Source organism: Chiloscyllium plagiosum, chromosome 10 (assembly GCF_004010195.1).
Source record: "Chiloscyllium plagiosum isolate BGI_BamShark_2017 chromosome 10, ASM401019v2, whole genome shotgun sequence".
In the NCBI taxonomy this organism is placed as follows: domain Eukaryota; kingdom Metazoa; phylum Chordata; class Chondrichthyes; order Orectolobiformes; family Hemiscylliidae; genus Chiloscyllium; species Chiloscyllium plagiosum.
Genome location: NC_057719.1, coordinates 40,546,201 through 40,567,696, shown reverse-complemented (window position 1 = coordinate 40,567,696; position 21,496 = coordinate 40,546,201). Strand labels below are relative to the sequence as shown.

Genomic DNA, 21,496 nt, shown 5'->3' with positions numbered 1-21,496 from the left:
TGCCATTCTGGTTAAGGTTACCATGAAAGTCCCACTTTCTCAACCTCACTGTTTGCGAATGCACGGTGATGTTAAGGTTAATCCACCACTATTCATCTCTCTCTAATGAGAGTGTAATCCTATAATCCTCCAGGACTACGTTGATTTTACCTTTACCACATACTGTAAACGTGCATCCACTGTCTAATAAAGCACAAATGAAAGATTCTCCCACCAAAATATTCTTCTTGTGACTAATACAATGTCCTCTTTCTGATCTGTATCTCCATCTTCAGTTTCATGTTCAGTTTTCAATAAATTATATTGTTTGGGACGGATCTTGAATTGTTCTCAAAACATTAACTGACTACACCCTGAGCATTTCTGGGGTTCATGGTTTTACTGTAAATCACAAATCATTTTGCTCCTCAAAAGTATGAATAGTGTTTGGCTTTATTTCTCTTAGTTATAGTTCTCCTTTTATACTGTCGCCTGTAACTTGTATCCAGGTGGTTTCACTAATTTGCTAATGTTGTGACTTCCATGTTCCTTTGTACACTGAGGCCCCATTTGTGCAATGGCCACTGCTAGAAACATACGTTCACCCAGATATCTTTTGTAGGGCTTCTGAAGTGTGTTCCAGTGGTGTCTATTTGTCTGCAAATTTAACTCACGTCAAAACTAAAATTTGTCAATAATTGATACTTTGGCAGTCCAATAACTTAAAGACCAGCCTAGATTGGATTATATCCAAACTAAATTTCTCCAGTCTTGCTCACATGATACTGAATTCCATTATTTACAGTTTCTTCGATCAATCTTCAGTCTTGCTAAATTTGTCAAAGTCTGACTGTGCTTCAATAAATCAATTTTTTATTAAATTTTATCCATGGAAATTAACAATCTGTCCAAAACGTTTTCAATGCTCAAATGACCAGGCTCCAATTCTGACAGAATTTGATTTCTTATCCTGCTTCTGCCTGGTAACAGAAGTGTCAGGGCCATACCTTGTTTCCTCTTTGGTAAAGAAGTAACCCAGGTCCACATGGTTACTTCATTCTTCCAATGGTTATAAGACTCACTTTCAGAAAACAAAGGTGGGTAATAAGACTCCAAATCTTCATATTTTGTTTCAACCATCCTCTGCTACCATACAATACAAGATAAGTGTTTCTTCAACGGAATACAAGCCCATATGTTTAGCAAGAGCTTTATATATGTTAACCACATTCCATAAAACTCATACACCAATGATAATTGCATATACATATAAATCTCTTTTTATACAACTGACTCATACTCGATTAGCCCTTAATTAATATACCCATCATCTGTTCACTTGCTCCACTATGATCAGATTAGACCACAATAGAAAGATAATGTGGATAACGACTTCAATAGGAAAAGCAGTTAAATGATGATTGATTAGAATATATTGATTAATAATTATTAAAACATTTTAAAAATATTTTTCTTTGCTTTCTGATTTTCTTCATTGCTTTTTCCACTGGTTGGAAGTTCATTTTCTTTCATTAAAGGTGTCAAGGGATACAGGGAAAGGACAGCAGTATGGCAATGAGATAGTGGATCAGCCACAATCATGGAACAGTAGAGTGGGCTTAATAAGCAAAAAGCCTACTCCTGATCCAATTTGCTATGTTTCTATATCTTTCAGAACACACTAAAACAGGATATAAAGGATACAAGAAAAAACAAACTTCCAACAAGGTAAAACAAAAAAAAAATGAAGAGAAACAGGAAACAAAAGGAAATTTTAAAAAAAAATTAATTCGATATATTTTGATAATTCAATTGACAGCTGTCCCATAATAATTGCATTCTTTTTGCAGTTTTCATTCCTATCGGGAATTTCCTACTATATTAAGGCCCACACTAATCCCACTCAATAATAAGCTGCAGAAGCTTGTGTGCAGTCAGTTAAATGAGGTAAATCTATTATGCAGGAGAAAGGCTAAGGCTGGAATAAGGAAGGCAAAGAGGAAGCATAAGTAAAGAATGGCAGGATGTGCTTAAAACAACAGTAAAACGTTACTCAAGCACATTAACACTAAAAGATTGGTGAAGAGTAGAGTACAGTCCATAAGGAAGAAGCAGGGTGAGCTGCTCACTGAAGCAAAGATCTTGCAGGGTACTCAATGTAAATTTTGCCTCTGTCTTTACCAAATCAGAATATGGTGACAATGGTCTACTTGAAAACCTGTGGTGAGCAACTGAACATTATAGTGATAAAGAAGAGGTGCTAACAAAGCTGACAACACTCTAAGTGGAGAAGTTACCAGACCCGGATGGGATGCAGCCTAGATTGCTGAGTTAAGGGAGCAAATTGCAGAGCCATTGATGGAACTTTTCCAAGCCTCTCTGAACACAGGATCAGTCCAGGGGGACTGGAGGATTGCAAATGTGACACCATTGCTTAAGAAATGGAAAAAGTATAATCCAGGAAACCTCAGACCTGTCAGCTTCACATAAGTAGTGGGAAAACTAATGGCGGCCATAAAGTAAGTGTACAGTTAGAAAAAAAAGTTTATACCAGACTGTCAACATGGCTTTGAGAATGGTAGATCATGTCTGGCAAATTTAAATGAGTTAGTAGGTGAGGGTAGTGCTGCAGATATTGTATATTTGGACTTTAGAAAGCATTTGAGAGGATGCCACATGGCAGGTTAGTTAGCAAATTAGAAATGTTGAGGATTGATGGGTCCTCAGCAGCATGGTTTAGAACCACTGGGTTAACGTGCAAGATTCACTGAAGCTGGCCAGGCAAGTTGAAACAGTTGATAAGAATATAGAAACAGAGGATAGATACAGATGGACATTTCTCATATTGGAGATGAGTTGAATGTGATGGCCGTCAGGGATTGGCGTTGAACAATTGAGAGTTGGATGTTGAGGGAAATATCATTAAATTTGCAGAAAAGCTACGAAGGGAGAATAGTGTATTGTGAAGGTAATGATGAGTGACATCAGAGGGACACTGGCAAGTTGGCCAAAAGGGCAGACACCTGGGAAATAAATTTCAAAGCAGCAAATTGAGAGGTAATGTATTTTGGTAGAAGAAACATGGAAAGACAGTACAGACTCAATAGTACAACTATGAGGGGAGTGCAGGAGCAGAGGGACTTCTGGGTTCACGAACATAATTCTCTGAAAGTGGCCAGACAAGTTGAAACAATTGATAAGAAGGCTTATAGGATCTTTTGGCTTATAAATAAGTATAAAAGCAAAGAAGTGATGTAATACTTTATAAATCATTGGTCAGAACACATATGGAATATTGTGTTTAATTCTGGGTATCTTGTTTAAGGAAGGATGTTAAAGCCCTGGAGAGAATTCAAAACAGATATACTAAAATGATTCCAGGAATGAAGGATTTTAGATACAAGGAAATATTCAAGCGATTGGGCTTATTCTCCTTGGAGCTCAGAAGATTAAGAGACAACCTTATTGAAATGTTCAAAATTATGAACAATTTTGACAGGGTAAAGAAGGATATTCTGTTTCCACTAGTTGGCATGTCAGTAACTAAGGGATCATAATTTCAAGATTGTCAGCAAGAGAGCTAGGAGTGAAATGAGGAGAAATTTCTTTACTCAGAATTGTTAGAATCTAGAAGGTGCAACCTGGGAGAGTGATGGAGGTGGAATCCATGAGAGGTTTTCAAAGTGAGCTGGATATATATTTGAAAGGGATGAAGTTAGAGAGCTTCACAGAGATAGGGCTGAAGTTAGGGAGTGGCTGGGTAGCTCTTTCAGGAGCCGGTACAATCACGATGGGTCAAATGCCTCCTGTACTGTAAAATTCTAAGATCCCATCATGTCCCCTAAAGGTGTAGCTACTGTTAAGGGCCTCATTCCTTGAGAAGGAAGGTACATCACCTACAGTCTGAAAATACTACTGTATTATGTACTGCTGCATGCCAGTACCACTTCCAGATCAGTTATAGTCATGAAGCTGAATTTTTGACAAAGATGGGAAACAGGATCCAAGTTTATTTCAACTCAGAAATCCATCTTCAGCAACAGACTAATTAAAGTTAGGATTTTCACATGGAGAAGTCATGGGGCACAGAGACAGTTTCTATGGGTGGCCTCTCAAAGATGGAGGGCACATCCCAGGCCTTCCAGTTTTAAAGAAGCATCCACTGCAGTATTTGGAGGGCATCTTAATATGTCTGTGCCTTCTCAGCTACTTCTAAAAGACTTAAATAGAAAAAGTGAAAGCAGCCAGGCCACTACCAGAGGCGGTCTTCTCCATGGGGTAGTCTTTGGCTGCACTCCCACCCAGACACACATGGAGGGCTGAGAGGTCAGTAAATCTGCCTCCCCACTCACCTATCACTTTGGGAAATTGGAGCCTTCCTGGGAAATCACAGATGCCGTCTAATCCTACTTTTAACAAGGCTCCTAATGGGATTAATTGCCTGCTTGGCTCCTAAGAAGGTGATGAATGTATTTTCTGAGCTCACCACCTCAAATAATGGCCAGGAATGGCTCCCTGACTTGGACACAGCAGCTTTGCAAGAGCTGGAGTGAAAATTCAGAATGCTTTGTTGCTTTAGAGAATAAACCAAGAATGGACAGTTACCAATTGATAAAATTTACAATTTCAGTTCAATTTGGGATTATTGTGCTCACACTAAGCATTCACAGAATCTATACGACTCTTACCAGCCTGTTTCGCTTGCATGCCGACTGAAGGAATGCAATCACCTCTTCATTACCATCAGCCAAAGCCTGGAGGCAAAGGCAGAAAGATTCATACAGCTTAGCTTCACCCAACTGAAAAATATGATTCACATTAAAAGTGCCAAAGGCCATTTTGAATCACCAGCCGTTCAACTAAGTTTATCGGAGGCCTGTCACCTGTATGATTTTTCTTTTTGTTTCCCAGAGTTTCTCTCAAACAAAATTCAAAATATTTGCTTACAACTTCCAGGGGATTTTGTCCATCATAGCTACACTGGTCCAAGTCCATTCCTGCAAGGTGCCAAGCTTTCAGTCCCTCTACGTCACCATTTGCAGCCAGGCTGTGTATAACAAACAACGTTTAATGTTTCTCCCACACAGATAGTGACTAAAACAGTACATCCTTAAAAGCATACTAAGAGAAAGTGAGGACTGCAGATGCTGGAGATCAGAGTTGAGAGTGTGGTGCTGGAAAAGCACATCAGGTCAGGCAACATCCAATGAACAGGAGAATCGACATTTCAGGCATAAGCCCTTCATCAAAGAGCCCTTCATCCTTAAAAGTATGTTAGGCTCATCTTGTTTTGAAAGCACCATGTTCGTGAATATTCTGGCTTCATAACTTATTCATTAAAGGTCTATTATATTAACTGAGCAAACAAAATGCCTATGCTATTGAAGAATTATTTAAAATGCATAACATTTTTCAAATTAGATTAGAATATGCTCATTTTTAAAATCATACACACTAACATTATATCTCAAGATTCTCCTCTCTTTTATCTCCCAATTCAGATCTACTTCCATCCAGTCTTGTGATTGCTCTTCTATCATGCAAGTTTTCTCTGCAACAATATGGATAAGTGGTCTGGTCCCACTGCTCTCTGTCAATGCCACACTGTCAGCAGCCAAGATGGACTCAATCTTTTCTTTTCTTTCAAATAATTACTGGTCCAAACTTGGATAAAATAACTGAATTCAGGTGAGATAACAACTATTCTTGACATCAATGCAGGATTTGACAATGTAGCATCAAGGAACCCAATCAAAACTGAAGTAAATGGGAATTGGGAGGAGGATTACTCACGTAGCTACACCCACTGTCACTTCCCCTGATGAAAAGATAGTTTTTGCTTTTTAATACCAGGAAGATTTTATTTAAAAATTTATCTGATACGCATGTCTGAGAAAATGATTTCAGAAATTTGTTTATCACTGAATAAAATATAAGTAGTTACCATGGTAATGTCAATGGATTAGTAATTCAAATGCCTGAGATTCTAGAGAATCCAGAAGGCTAATGTTCTGGGAATGTAGCTCAAATTTTATCATAACAGCTATAAGAGTTGAAATTCAATTAGATTAGATTAGATTAGATTAGATTAGATTCCCTACAGTGTGGAAACAAGCCCTTCAGACCAACAAGTCCACACCGACCCTCCGAAGAGTAACCTACGTACACCCCCCCTCCCCCACTAATGCACCTAACAACTATAGATAATTTCGCAAGGCTAATTCACCTGACCTGCACATCTCTGGAATGTGGGAGGAAACTGGAGTACCCGGAGGAAATCCACGCAGACAGGGGGAGAATGTGCAAACACCACACAGACAGTTACCCAAGGCTGGAATCGAACCTGGGATCCTGGCACTGTGAGGCAGCAGTGCTAACCACTGTGGCATCGCGAATTAATAAACTCTGGTATTGAAAGTTTGTCTTGGTAAGTGTGGACATGAACTTATCATTGATTTCTGTCAAAATTGCTGTTGTGAACAATATATGACACTCAGAATGGATATCAATACATTTGAGATTATTCATTAGAAATCAGCTGCTAACAAACATTCTGACAAGAAAACAATGAGATTCAAGCATAGCTAATAATTCTGTAAAAGAAACAAGGTTAAGGAAGTTACAATACTAGCATGACTATAGTAATGGCTGTCACTACTAGTGTTCTAGAGCATAATAATATTGTCAGCATGGGCAAGAAGTGAAAGTGAGTTCCTAACTGTTCCTGTTCACTTCTCTTTTAGGGTACTAGTCATCCTTTTCATGCTTTTTTTAAAAATGAATTGCGTACAATGTAATGTAATTAAATTTGAAATAATTTCCTTTTTACTGCTCCGTGTTCTGATGTCACAACATTTCTGTTGCATAAATCTAAAATTTTCATTGTTGATTTTGAGATCAATTTATGGGAATTTGCTTTCAAAATGTGAAGTCCAGCCCTGTTCTCCCTCAGACTCCTTGCTCTCTTTCTCTTGTTACTATGAGGGCATTGAGTTTAATAAAGTTCATGCATGTTTCTTTTAATGAATTTGAATTTTGATCCTGTGTGTCACATTACTGTAAATCAGTCCCATGAAAATACTCAAAGTGCTTTGAATGTCTCTGAATTTGTAACTGATTCAAAGTATATTGGTAATAGAGGAAACTTTGACCTAATTGTACCTACTGCACTTTGCATAATCAGAAATTAAAGTTTGCTACCTTGTGGCGTGTTGACTATATGATTGCTCTTCCTTAAAAACCTGGTCTAAACAGTGAATGCTCACAAGTTACTGGGCCAATCGGCTGATCAACCCAATTTTCTCACAGGTCATGGACAGTAGGTCATTCTCCAGCAGAAGGGAGCTTGAAGGTAATTAGGAGTGTGAATCCTGAGTGATTTTCCCTTCCTGGTTGAAACCATTCAGTTGACTCAAAAATGTCTAAAGCTACTACAGCTCAGCAAAGGATCTAACACTGGAGTTTTTTTGTTCTGTTTGCATCACTAACAACCTTAGTAGAGCAATTATTCACCAACTTAAAGTGAGAGATTAATAAAGTGCAGTTAAAATCCATTGATGGAACTGAACAAAGCAACTGTGACTTTAATCAGAGCATACATCTGTCGTCATGGTGATTGGTGCTTTCAAAGATACATTTTATGATACCTACATCTAATCTCTGATTTGAAAAAAGCAGCTGAAAATGGAACATAAGATAAAAATAATGATCTCTTCAGTTTTGTAGCATTTTGCTCATGATTGGGATGATCCAAAAGGAGATTTTAATGGATCCTGAGATTTGAATGAATTATTGTCACTTACATTTTAGTGAATAATACAGTAACATATAGTGAGAGCTTTGCCACAATCCGCCACCATTTTGAATAGTTTAAGAATAAAAAGAGTAAGAAGATATCATGAAATAGTCCATCTTCATTCTGCCGCCTCCACCATGAGTCCTGAGTTGGCTCACCTGTGACATGACACCTGCACCGATTTGTCATGTAAACATTATCTGTATGCAGTGCCCTTGTCTATTATCAGTACATACACTGGCATCCTGTTCAAAGGGTGGTTAGCAGTAGCAGTGTGCATGTAAATATCTGGTGGCAGCTTCTTGATACAAGGAATACTCCTTTTGTTTATCAGCATTTTGAATGGACAGAGTCACATGTGCTGACTCTGCCCAATATGCAGCTGAGTTCTGTCAGGGACTCTGGAGTAAACCTGTAATTACGTGAAGCTGGAGAGATCCCATGTTTCTTGGGCTTAGGTCACTACCCTGAGAAATTCCTATAGTGGTGTGTATGGACTGAGGTGATTGACCTTCAATAATCCTACCATCTTTTTATGATCCCAAAGCATGGAACGTTTTCTCCTGATTCCCATGAATGCCGATTTTGCTAGGGTTTCTTGATACCATACTCAGGCCAATGCTGCCTTAACATCCAGGGCAGTCATTCCCAATTCTAGAGTCCAGCTCTTTTTCCACATTTGTGCCAAAGCTGAACTGAGAACAAAAATTGACGGACATTTGCAAAACCCAAGTGGCACTTTTCACAATATGTAACTCCTCAAAGAAAATTATGAACAAGTCATGATAACAATGCTAATATTGATTCATTCAAAATTGTCCACATAAAGGCCATCAAATAAATGACTATCTAACAAAACTGCCTCATTTTCAGAGAAATATAAGTAATGTAGAACTTTTTAAAAAAAAGAGCAAACTTATAATTTAAATATTATTATTCACACTGTGCTTAGCCCATGAGAGACCATACCTGCACAAGTCAGTTCCCACATCGATAATTTCATTTTCTGAGAAATGGGCACCAGTTTGCCGCAATAATTTGATAACTTCAGTGCGCCTGCAGAAGGAGAAACAATCACTGGGAGAGGGCAATTGAGGAGCAAATCATCTTATAAACATTATAACAGCAGAGCCTTTATGAAAATGAAGCATCAGAAATACCAGGGCCAATAATTTCTAATTTAGTGAAATTTGGGATTAAAAATCTACTTTCGTTTTCAAGGGAAAACAGTATTTTGAGACTTAGATGCAAAAATGTTAAATTGCTGCAGTCACCTAATGGATCTAAAACTGATGCTAAATAACCAAGTTAGCATGTGGCGGTCATGTCAATTTACATGGGAATTTGGGATATTGCGAAATTAATTGGGCCCTTTTCTTCAGGCTACCACAGTCAAAAACTGAAATGAACTCAAGCCTTATTTCAAATTTGTTCAGTGGTGTACCTGGCCTGAACTCTAAAATTTGTTTGCCTTGTCAGTACTTGTGACATGCAAGTTCCAGCTGGTTTGAGAAGTGTAACAGGTGGTCCCTAAAGGGACGACAGTGGTCTCTGCTATCGAACGTGGAGACGGATTTATATTGTTACATTTCAGATTTTCACATTATGTCTCCAATGTAAAGTAAAGGGATGGTATGTAGCATGCATTAATCGGGCAGTATGGTGGCTCAATGGTTAGCACTGCTGCCTCACAGCGCCAGGGACCCAGGTTTGATTCCAGCCTTGGGTGACTGTCTGTGTGGAGTTTGCACATTCTCTCTATACCTGCATGGGTTTCCCTCGGGTGCTCCGATCTCCTTCCACAGTCCAAAGATGTGCAGGTCAGATGAATTGGCCATGCTAAGTTGCCCATAGTGTCAGGTGCATTAGTCAGAGGGAAATGGGTCTGGGTGGGTTACTGTTCAGAGGGTTGGTGTGGACTTGTTGGGTCAAAGGGCCTGTTTCCATACAATAGGGAATCTAATCTAATGTGAGTGCTAGTTTGTTCGACTGTTAACAGATTAAAGGGACCCAGATTGTTTTGGTGGGGAAAAAGTGTAGATTGTGTACTAACAATGGACAGGCTGTGGGTGGAATCTTATAGGGCTTTGAAGGACATGGCTATATTGAGATATGTGGCAGAATTGTTCAGTAAATGTCAAATGGTTCAACTTGATGTCAAGATCATCTCGTTTCAATGTTTATGGTTTTCACCAGCATTTCTGAGAGATTCCCATTCAGCAGTGGTGAGCAACAATCTAACAGTCACTATTGCTAGCCAAACGCCACAACTCCCCTCATAAATATTCAGACTTCCATCTTACCAAACTCACCAGGGCTCTTGTGACAAAGTGTACCATCCATCTCTCTGGTACAGAAAGTGCAGGTTCAAATTCCACCTGCCCCAGAGGTGCATCATAACACTTCTGAAAGGATAGATTAAAATAAATAACTCCTAAACTTGACAAGTAATCTAGACATTGGGAAAACTCCACAAGGAAAACAATGCAAACATATGATGGATTCAGATCACTGCTGTTCCAAATAACTTCCTGTTGGAAAGCAAGCACCAACATTTCAGGACATGCTCCACGGACTGCGGGTGCCCAAATCATATGTTTGGCTTGGAGAAAGTGAGACAAGTTAAAAGAGGAATTGTTCAAAGTGTGAACAAGCTCAGTCTGGCAAAGGGGGATGCTAGTATAGTGCCCAACTCATTTCTCCCAATTATGCCCTCGCTCCTTCAAGAACAACAAATGTTCCTCCTGTTCTTCACTTTCTACCTCTCCATTCTCAGTACTGATAGAAGATAGAACAGTATAACACAGGAACTGGCCTTTTGGCCCATAAAGTGTCTGCCCATCACAATGCCGTTCTAAACTGCCTGGTCCATATCTCTCTATTCTCCGCATGTTCATGTGTTTTTCTCTCTCTGCAGATGCTGCCAGACCTCAAGTGTTTCTCCAATATTTTCTGTTTTATTTTAGATTTCCACCAACCACAGTATTTTGCTTTCAATTAGTTTTTTTTGGAGAGTAGATTAAAAGTCTAAGTTATTTAAGAAAATAGCTAGTAACTGGAATTTTATGAGTCATCAGTCTCTTCAAAAATCGTAACTTTACAGCCAGAAGAAAGAGTCCTGAAGCAAAAAACAGTAAAACATATGAATGGTATATGTTGGCCGGATTCATTTTATCTAATTCAAAATTCAGCCCCAAAATGATCACCGCTCATTTCCAAGTATTGCTCTGATCAGTAAGGCTCTGGGTTCCAGTTTTACTCAGGAATGACGGTGAAATCCAGCTCACTGCTTCGCAGGCTCGCATTGTTGCAATCCTGAGTGTTCGTACAGACACACAACACCACAGTCCAGTATTCAATCCTCCAACAGAATGCTTGGTTTGCTGGAGTACTGCCCTCAGGGAGTGGCAGTAGTTTTGTGGAGCTCAAACCTGATGTCCTTACTCAGGGAGGTACCATTTGGTTCCCATTGGCCAGGCCTGGGCTACTGTCTCTCAGCCAGCTGGCCCACACTGCTGCTGCTGCCTCCTATGTGACTTATTGCCACTGACTCAAAATCTGAGCAGGGTCTAAAGATCCAGAGTTGATTGAGAGCATTCTGCACAACCAATTGCAATTTATACTGAAGGAAGACAGCAACCTTACGATGATATGATGCTGCAGAGGGGCAAGTGGGAAATTGTGAAGCAGTAGCAGTATGCCAACCAAAGGGAAATGGAATTTGTATTGTAGTTCACAGATGCATCTAAGAAAAAAAAATCCCAAATCTCCTATTACTGCCATGCAGGGAATTTGCTCTACTCATTGCTCTCCCTATTTTGCAACTGACCAGGCACTCAAACTATCGTCCCAATATCTGCTGCAAGGTTTGTGTGCACAGGCTGCCAAATCCTCCATGGTCTTGTCAAGATGCAAAATACTCCATATCAAACTCATTGAGCCAGTGCAACACCTCCAAAAACACTCTACAGTACTTCTAGGTAAAATGTAAAGTCGCCATAGCATTGCCATATCATAGGGCTCTCTCTCATTAGGGAAACAATTGGTGATGGCTTAGCCTGAGGGTCACAACATCTTAGGCGAGGGGAGAATTTGAGGAGGAGAGTCCTCTTCAGGGTACCTCAGCCGGTATAGGAATTAAACACACACTGTTGAGGTCACTTAGCTGTCCAACCAACTGAGCTAACTGACCCCACAGAGCACTTGCACAAACTTTGCAACAGCATTCGTCCAAATCACTTGAACTGCCACTTTGGATATCTACCCCTTTAAGAGGAAATCTCTCTTAACAATGAAGGCATGTCCAACTGAGAATAGTCAGTTTATACATTCAGTGGACCTCCCGCAGAAAAGGTTTTATGCAGTTGTTACAGTTAGTGTCTGTACAAGACATCTTGTTAAGTTTAAATTCTTCAAACCTTTTGTGAAAGCCCATGAAGAGTAATTTTCAAAGTTCTTGCAAAGCTGAGTTGGGCTTTAATACAGTGCACAAAAAGATTTTTGTGGGATTGCTATTGTCAAAAGACAGCCCACCACAGCAGTCATCCTACAGCTGCACTGGAGTAATCGAGCTGAGCAATTATAAAGACAAATACACTTTCAAGAGATGGGGTCCTACACTTGATGAAGACTGGTGTTGGTCTACACTGAAAGATCAGTTTGGATTGAAATGAAGGATGTTGAAGGCAGTACAAAGTACTCTCCTTTTACTGAGAACAAAAAATCTTTACCTGACCTCTTGGGTCGCTTGATTCTCACAACATATGAAAAAAATCCAATCACAAATTTCTACCACACAAATTATATTTCAAAGGCTGCAACACAAAGCAAATTGTCTTGTATTCTAAAAATACTTTTGCGCACCTGAATCTTACTGCATTCTTGAGTGGTGTATCACCGTATCGATCTTTGGCATAAACAGTGGCTCCACGACTCAGCAGATACTGAACAACTTCTAGATGTCCTTCACAAGCTGCTATATGTAGTGGGGTTCGTCCATCATAGTCCTCACTGCACAGGTTCCCACCCTGAAAAGCATAGTGTTTTGAAATAATCAGAGGGGTGAAACCAAAAAGTAAATTACCCTTTTAAAATCTGTCTTCTTTTAAATCTTATGTTACAATGGCAATTTTAAATAGTTAGGAACAAAAAAGTAACAATGTGTTAACAACAATCATGGTGTAATGAGCTATATTAACCAGAGGTCTGTAGATCAATTCCCCGATTGATCTCATACCATGAATCTACTGGAATACAGAATATAACCTCATTGCTCCTCAGTTGAAGAGTCAGATATGCATCAAGAATTAAATAATATTTAAAACAGTGAATCTGGCCATTTACACCAAATAGTTGCTATTTATACTTCACACAAACCTCCTCCCAACATACTTCAACTAAACCGCTGTTTGATTGATACTACACAATTCCTACAGGTTAGTGTGTTTTTGTAGAACTCCAGTAAGCATAAAATTGAGCCTGTGATGCATTCAATGCCCAACAGTCTGTTGGTACTTATTGTATAACCCACACATAAAAACCATCTGCAACTCAGTATGCCTTTGGTAGAAGACGAAAGAATAGGATCAGAAACAGATGTTAAAAAAAAAAATGTAAATCTGCAATAATAGCAACATAAGCAGAAAATACCCTTTAACTGAATTTTAAGGAAAAAAGGGTTGGTTAATAATGGATGGTACTCAAGCAGAAGGCATCTTTATCTTTCAGACACTTGCGCATCTGCTATGCACTTGAAGACAATATTATTTTAGTATGGTTTATTTTTGGGTGAGAATGAGATCAGAATTAATTTTATTCTAAAGTAACTTTATAAATATTGCAAGAGTCTAGACAAAACCTGATTTGTGTTTTTTGACTCATTTAACAACTGTATAAATACTGAGCTGAGAAGAGGCATACATATTATAGTGATGGGTATTACTTAAGTACAAACTTCATGGTAGAACATAATCTACTGTGTTTGGGTCAGGAACAAATGATGACTTGGGAACAACAGACCGGAGTTAAATGAGGATATGACAACAAAGAAAGATTCAATAGTTTTGTGGAATGCCTTCAATTATGAGAATGAGTTTATGTAGACTTTTCCTCGAAGGAGGTAAGAAAAGATGATGACCTGATTGAGCAGACCGTAAATCATTGGTGGAAGGAAAAGGCAAGATGAATCAAATTTTTTTTTATTCATGGTTACCTCAAGTTTTGGATGAACTATATTTTCCTGACCACTAGAAAGACTGAAGCCACATCTTCAACTCAAGCTAAAACTGTCTGTGCTCATCTCCACTGATTGGACTCTTAATCGATGTTTTAGGTCAAACTAGGCATTTCAACTTCATTCATTCTCACTGACAGCTCTGGCTAGATGTCCACTCCCTTACAAGAGCAATTTTTTTCTGTTCCTTCTCTTCAGGAATCATACCATGGCACAATTTTAGAAGCATTTTCTGGTAACATCCTAATGTCTGAACCTACACAGTAAGAATCACAATGCTGGAAAGAGTAACAACTTGACAACACTTTCATCCAACATCTACAACATGTATTTCCCAGAAAATGTCACAAAAGAGTAATCAGGAATGCAAACACATTAGTCCTCTTAAACACAAGCACTGAAACCAATTCTTTGAACTGGAATCGGGGCCCATGTAAAATAAAAGGTTGTTTATTAATGTACCTTTTTGATCACTTGTTATTTCATAATTGTTGACTGATAATAACTGATTTTTTTTTTAATTGCAGTGTCAGTATCACCCACAACACTCTGCATGTTTATTGGTGATGCAGAACATATTTCCAAGAGCAAGTGAAAGAGAAAGACATTGGAGGGTTAGTATTAAAACTCTTGCAAATGACACACAATTCCTGAACTATCAACCTCAATTTCTAAGGCTATTTTAAACACAGAAACCTATACATCAACATGGAAAAGCAATACATAAACACGCTATTCACCTTACTGCTAGTGTAGAAGATTAGCAATGACACTGACTGGTTGATCAAACAGCGAGTTTCTTTCTATAAATTGTTCTGAGTCTTGGAGATCTGAAGTGCAAAATCTGAAAATTTGGGAATTGCAAAACTGCCTAAGGTGATGTTTCTATTCTTTAAAACAAAATCAAAAAATGCTGGAGACATTCAGTGGGTCAAACAGTATCTCTGGAAAAAACAAGAGTTAACATTTTAGGAATAGAAACTTTATCAAAACAATTTTCGTAAAGGTTTCATGCTCCAATTGTCACCTCATATTTTTTCCACAGAAGTTATTTGATCTATTAAATGTTTTCAACACTGTGTGCATTGCTTTCCATCTTGCAGGTTTTGTTATAGTTTTTATTTTTCTATTTTTTTTACCATATCCAGTATAGCTTCCAATGCATCAATATCACCAGACTTTGCTGCAGCACATGCCAACGAAGGTGTTAGAGCATCTCGGATAGCCTCCAGTTCCTATTGTTTTAAAAGGAAAAATTATGGAGTATAAAATCATTCAATATTCTTTTATTAAATATACATTTCAAACAGTAAATGTTTTACAAAGCAAATTTTACAAAGCACGCAATATATTAATACTCACATGAACTAACTCTATTTCACATTCCTTTAAGCTTCTGATTTGAACAATGCAATTTTTAAAACACTTTTTAAAAATGTGTCAGAACGTAAAATAACAAAGTCAGTTTTATAACTATGGCATGTTACAGCAACAGGACTATAAAATCTACCTCTTTGCAGCTGACACTGAGAGATCTGGCAATAGCTTGAATAAATCGACTATCCCGAAGGGAAATCTTAGCCTCCCCAAGGGCTACACTCATTTCTCCTCTCAGGTTTTCAGACAGCATCTGGGAAAAGCAAATATAGCCCATTGGTTGAATGTTTACCTTGTACAATTGTGACTTTGTAACAATCACGATAAAAAAAAATTCAACATGTTAAAGGAATTGTCAATACAATTATGTAAATATCAAGTAATTAACAGTTAAACCTGGAGAAAAATATCTGATGAAAATTTGCTAAAAAAAGGTTGCAGCACATGAATGAGGATTGCAGTCATTAATATGCAAATTGCCCAGCAATTTATAATGAGGAAGTGATACTCTTGAAGGTATGAATTGCACAACTGCTAGCAATTTCTGCTATTCCTAACTTTTTAAATACTGCACCTCACCCTTAAGCTACCTATGAATTTCATGAAGTTGCTGTATTTGCTCTTTAAACTCATAACAGAAAAGCAAATATAATAAATAACCTATGCAGCCGTTTGGTGAAATAGTAATTGCTAATTACTGCTACTTAACCATGTTGGACTGAAAAGTGAATAATTAAAAGTGTGGAGTCACATTTCTTCAAGTAGTATGTGATGATGATTGCAAATTTGTTAAATTAAGCATCTGAATCTTTTTTCTCTTCACTAATTCAACCTTCCTTTACTTTTATTTTCTTACCTGGTTTGACGTTAAATTCATCAGTTTTAATTCACCATCTAAGCAATGCTTATTTTTCAATCCTTAAATTTCATTAGTGAGATCGATACTTATTAGTCCTGTTGTTTCCCAAGGCCTCAAATGCCAACTTCATATTGTTATTAGCTCACAATTCCATCAACTTAAATATTAAAATATTTTCAGCTGAATCACGCAGGAACGAGCCCAAACAAAAGACACGAGATGCTCTGCTCCAGCAAATTCTAGCCAAAATTGTTTGACATGTAAATTTACACAAAAACAAACAGCAAATTTCCCTCCCGCTTTTCGAAAGTTTGTTTTACACCAATTCGCTTTTATGAAAGACCTACATTAGTACCTGCGTTTCGCTAACCAAAAGAAAACTGAAGAGGGTTTTTGCTTTTAATGAAAGAAGCAAAATGTTTCCCATATAAACTAATGCTTTCTCGCTTTATGCCATTTTGGCTTAAGAAAGGTTTCATAGGAATGCTCGACATTCAGATAGCAGGCAATACCTGTACTCAAATGCAAAGGTACCTGTGAGCACAATAATAAAAAAAACCTGAGTAGGGCAGTAATGTTTGACAAAGCCCAATCAATTTCCATCCATACATTTACACAGATTAAAATTTGGTGAGTTCTGTTTTTCACAAATTTCTTCTGATTCATTTTCCTCTATCTGTTGTATCAGATCATCACTTACGCCCAAGAACAAAAATACACATCAAATATCCCACACGGAGTTAATCATGGTTATGGAGAGGAGAGTCTGAGTATGTTCAGCTCCTACTCTTTGGATTAAGATGAATGTGAGGTGACCATATTAAAACAAATGAGATTATTAGGGGGCTGGCTGGGTAGATGTGAAAATGTTGTGTCTCTTTGTGTAATAGTTTGGGACTAAAAGCCATAATCTCCAATAAGGGTTACCAATTTAAGACGTGCTTTCCCCTCAAAGGGCAGCAAATCTGTGGAATTCTTAACCATAGAGGGCTGTAAAGATTACGTTGTTAATTGTATCCAAGGCTGAAAGAGACAGATTCCTACTCATTGCGTAAGTGAAGACTTATGGAGAAGAGGCAGGAAAGTGGAGTTGAGGATTACGGGATTATCCATGATCTCACTGAATGGTAAGGCAGACATGATGGGCCAAAAGGCCTACTTCTGCTCAAACATCTTATTGCTCAATGGTCTTATAACTAATTCTCTACCAACCTGAAACAACTACACTCCCATACCTGACCCAATTTCCCTACAACCTTTTGAACCTGACCCCACCTCACTCTCCCAACACCAACCATCCCTCATTCTAACCGAATTAATTCCAAACTTGACCTGACCTGAATCTCTCTCCCAGCACGAGCTACACAACTCAACTGTTAGCCCCATCATCCCACCACAATCCAATCCTCTCACAATTACTCTCCTGACCTGACTGAACTGCTCATTTATTCACATACCCGCTCATCCACTCACCTATCTTCACACTCACCCATCCAGCACATGATTTAAAATCTTTAAAAAAAAGTGTTCACAGTAGCTAATGTTAAAAATGGGTATGACCGCTCTGCCTCTTGTGTCCAGCCTTTTGCAAAAAGAGCAACACTGACCTCTCTGCTGGCACCAGGATTGAGTGTCTGGGCTAAAAGTGTGCAAAAAACATCTCATCACAGAAATGTTTGCAGGCAGTAGAAATTCACACAGCAGCAAAACTGACTGGAAGATATATGGCATGGTCTGCATTTGTTGCTTGTATTATGCATGATGTTAGTCATCCCTTTGTTTTGACACATCCACTCTGCAGAAACGTGAACTTTTAAATGCTAGGGAATGCTGTTGGCTGTTTGTGCTATGTTCCACTGAGAATCCATCATCCCCTACATTTTCCAAAACAGCATGACTATTTGAAATGGGTATATCCACAAAAGACGCCTGCCCTTGGTACCGATCTCTCTTACCCTTCCTAGAGTTAACCCATCTATGTGCCTGTATCTGAGACTTTTCCCCCCCTTCCTATAACTGCCATCCATCACATACTGTTGCTGTTGCAAATTCCTCATCGTTTCCTTCTGTCTCTCCAACCGATCCACTCGATCTGATAAGATTCGCATCCAACAGCATTTGGACTGTATGAATGAATTTGTTCTTTTCAACATAAAATCCATGTAGCCTCCTTTGATTCTCTCCTTTAAGTCACCAAAACCTCTTACATGGTCTTCAGGTTTTCATGTAACTGCAAATATCATGAATAGGTTTTCTATTTCAAGAAGTTCCTTTTTTACGTTGTCAATCAATAATGAATAATGCAGGAAACTCAAAGCCCATGCCTTTTCCTCATACTCTTGCACACAATTGCCTTCCAAATAATCATCCAATTCCCTCTTGAATACATCATTTACGTAACCTTCACATTTCCAGGCAGTGCATTTTATATCTTAACTGCTCACTGAATGAAGAACATTTTGGATCACATCATCCTTGCTTCGTTTGCACATCATTTTAAGTCTATGCCCTCCCGCTCTTTTATGCATGGGAACAGCTTCTCTCTATCTATCCTGTCCAGCCTGCTCATGATTTTGAAAACCCCTCTCAAATCTCCTCCTGCTCCAAAGTTGTTTCCAGGAGTTAAAATCTAAGCCTAACTTTTAAAAGTATGATTCTGCTCCACTCAGCCAATCAGATTTAACATGTTGTATGATTGGCACATCAAAGGACTGATAAGATGGTGATTTTCCGTTCTGGCTGGATTTTTCTAACAATCAGTATGCATAGAAGTGATGATGATCAAGATTGATGGTAGGAAGGTTAACAAAAACAGAAGGTGCTGAAAAAGATCAGGTTTGACCCTTCCTCAGAACACCAGACCTGAAAACGCTAACTCTGATTTCTCTTCAGAGATGCTACCAGACCTGCTCAGCTTAGCGAGTTTTGAGAAGATTTGTAGCTCAGGTTGAGGTTTTAGATGTAGGTCTGCTCGCTGAGCTGAAAGGTTCATTTCCAGAAGTTTTTTGTTACCCTACTAGGTAACATCTTCAGTGGGCCTCATGCGAAGCAATGCTGAAAACTCCTGCTTTCGATTTATATGTTTGGATTTCTTTGGGTTGGTGGTGTCAATTCCTGTGGTGATGTTATTTCCTGTGGTGTTTCCATCTACCACCCCCTGAGAAAAGAACAGGAAATTGACTTCACCACAGGAAATGATATCACCAACCCAAAGAAAGAACATTCTGCACCCTCTCTGAGACATCATTGATCCTGGCACCAGGAAACAACACACCATTCTGCTTTTTCTCTCCTGGCCACAGAAACATCTGCCTGTATCTCGGACTACAGAATCCCCGAACACAATTGATCTCTTGGAAGCCGACGTACCCCTCGTTGCATTAGAGCCAGTCTCAATACCAGAAACTTAGCTGTTCGTGCTGCGTTCCCCTGAGAATCCATTATCCCCTACATTTTCCAAAACAGCATACCTGTTTGAAATGGGTATATCCACAAAAGACTCCTGCCCTTGGTGCCGATCTCTCTTACCCTTCCCGGAGTTATCCCATCCATGTGACTGTGTCTGAGACTTTCCCCCCTTCCTATAACTGCCATCATCACATACTGTTGCTGTTGCAAATTCCTCATCGCTTCTTTCTGTCTCTCCAACCGATCCACTCGGTCTGATAAGATTCGCATCCAACAGCATTTATGGCAGATATAATTCGCAGTAACCTTTAAACTCTCTTTAAACTCCCACATCTGACAAGATGTTTATCTCACTGCAAAGGCCATTTTTGCTCCTTCACAATCTACAGACCCAGAAAATAACACCGTCTTATTCCTCGAAAAAAAAATGCCCCAGATTAAATTAAGAGCTATGGCTTATATTTTAAGTTTAATCAAGAGACTCAACTCCAAAAACATAGAATCTAGAAAGAACCCACTGTACTCACTAATATAGCCTTTCTCTTGGACAGACTTAAAACAACAATTAACTTATCTGATTCTGTGTTGTGAACTTCGCCCAAACCGGTTCCTCCAAGATTAGTTTCAAAATTCACTGTTTGTTAATTTTCCCAGAGGCACTCCGATGTCCAGCGACACATGTATTCAAAAACAGCAAAGGCAGTAACTCTGCAGGTTCTCTCTCTCGCTCTCTCTCCTGCACTGTCCTCACTATGTGCTTCCTTTGTCTGCTCTTCTCCCTTTTAAAACTGCTGTTGTTTTGACTTTTTTTTCCAAAGTTCCAAAACAATGCAACAGCATATAAAACAGTAATTGCTGCTCCTGGAATTTGAGGAAATCACCTCCAGCACCTAAAATAACTCAAAAAAAAGGAGCAGCTCTTAAAGCCAGAAATTTTTCGTGTCCTCCACCTTGGATTACCCAGAACAGGGGTGGAGGGGCCAGCAAGAGGTCATTGTCCACATTGGAACCAACGACATAGGAAGGGAAAAGGTTGAGATTCTGAAGGGAGATTACAGAGAGTTAGGCAGAAATTTTAAAAGGAGGTCCTCAAGGGTTGTAATATCTGGATTATTCCCAATGCTACAAGCTAGTCAAAACAGGAATAAGAGGACAGAGCAGATGAATGCATGGCTGAGGAGCTGGTGTACAGGAGAAGGATTCACATTTTTGGATCATTGGAATCTCTTTTGGGGTAGAAGTGACCTATACAAGAAGGAAGGATTGCACCTAAATTGGAAGGGGACTAATATACTGGCAGGGAAATTTGCTAGAACTGCTTGGGAGGATTTAAACTAGTAAGGTGGGGGGGGGAGAACCCAGGGAGATAGAGAGGACAGAGATCAATCTGAGACTGGTATAGTTGAGAACAGAAGTGAGTCAAACAGTCAGGGCAGGCAGGGACAAGGTAGGACTAATAAATTAAACTGCACTTATTTCAATGCAAGGGGCCTAACAGGGAAGGCAGATGAACTCAGGGCATGGTTAGGATCATGGGTCTGGGATATCATAGCAATCACAGAAACATGGCTCAGGACTGGCAGCTTAATGTTCCAGAATACAAATGCTACAGGAAGGATAGAAACGGAGGTAAGAGGGGAGGAGGAGTGGCCTTTTTGATAAGGGATAGCATTACAGCTGTGCTGAGGGAGGATATTCCTGGAAATACATCCAGGGAAGTTATTTGGGTGGAACTAAGAAAGAGATGATAACCTTATTGGGATTGTATTATAGACCCCCCAATAGTCAGAGGGAAATTGAGAAACAAACTTGTAAGGAGATCTCAGCTATCTGTAAGAATAATAGG

General features: G+C 39.0%; 1 protein-coding gene across 5 annotated transcripts in view; it reads right to left on the bottom strand.

The window, feature by feature from the left end:
- aspg (asparaginase homolog (S. cerevisiae)) overlaps positions 1–21,496 on the bottom strand; it is a 60,600-nt gene that overhangs the window by 6,486 nt on the left and 32,618 nt on the right. For 2 of the 5 annotated variants that reach the window (XM_043697531.1, XM_043697532.1), the window contains exons 10-16: positions 15,517–15,636; positions 15,146–15,241; positions 12,638–12,801; positions 10,087–10,179; positions 8,744–8,830; positions 4,927–5,026; positions 4,668–4,733 (exon numbers count right to left, since the gene is read on the bottom strand). In XM_043697531.1, coding sequence (XP_043553466.1) covers positions 4,668–4,733; positions 4,927–5,026; positions 8,744–8,830; positions 10,087–10,179; positions 12,638–12,801; positions 15,146–15,241; positions 15,517–15,636 — 726 coding nt within the window. The remainder of the gene's footprint in view (positions 1–4,667; positions 4,734–4,926; positions 5,027–8,743; positions 8,831–10,086; positions 10,180–12,637; positions 12,802–15,145; positions 15,242–15,516; positions 15,637–21,496) is intronic. The other 3 variants (XM_043697533.1, XM_043697534.1, XM_043697535.1) reach the window with 2 other exon arrangements.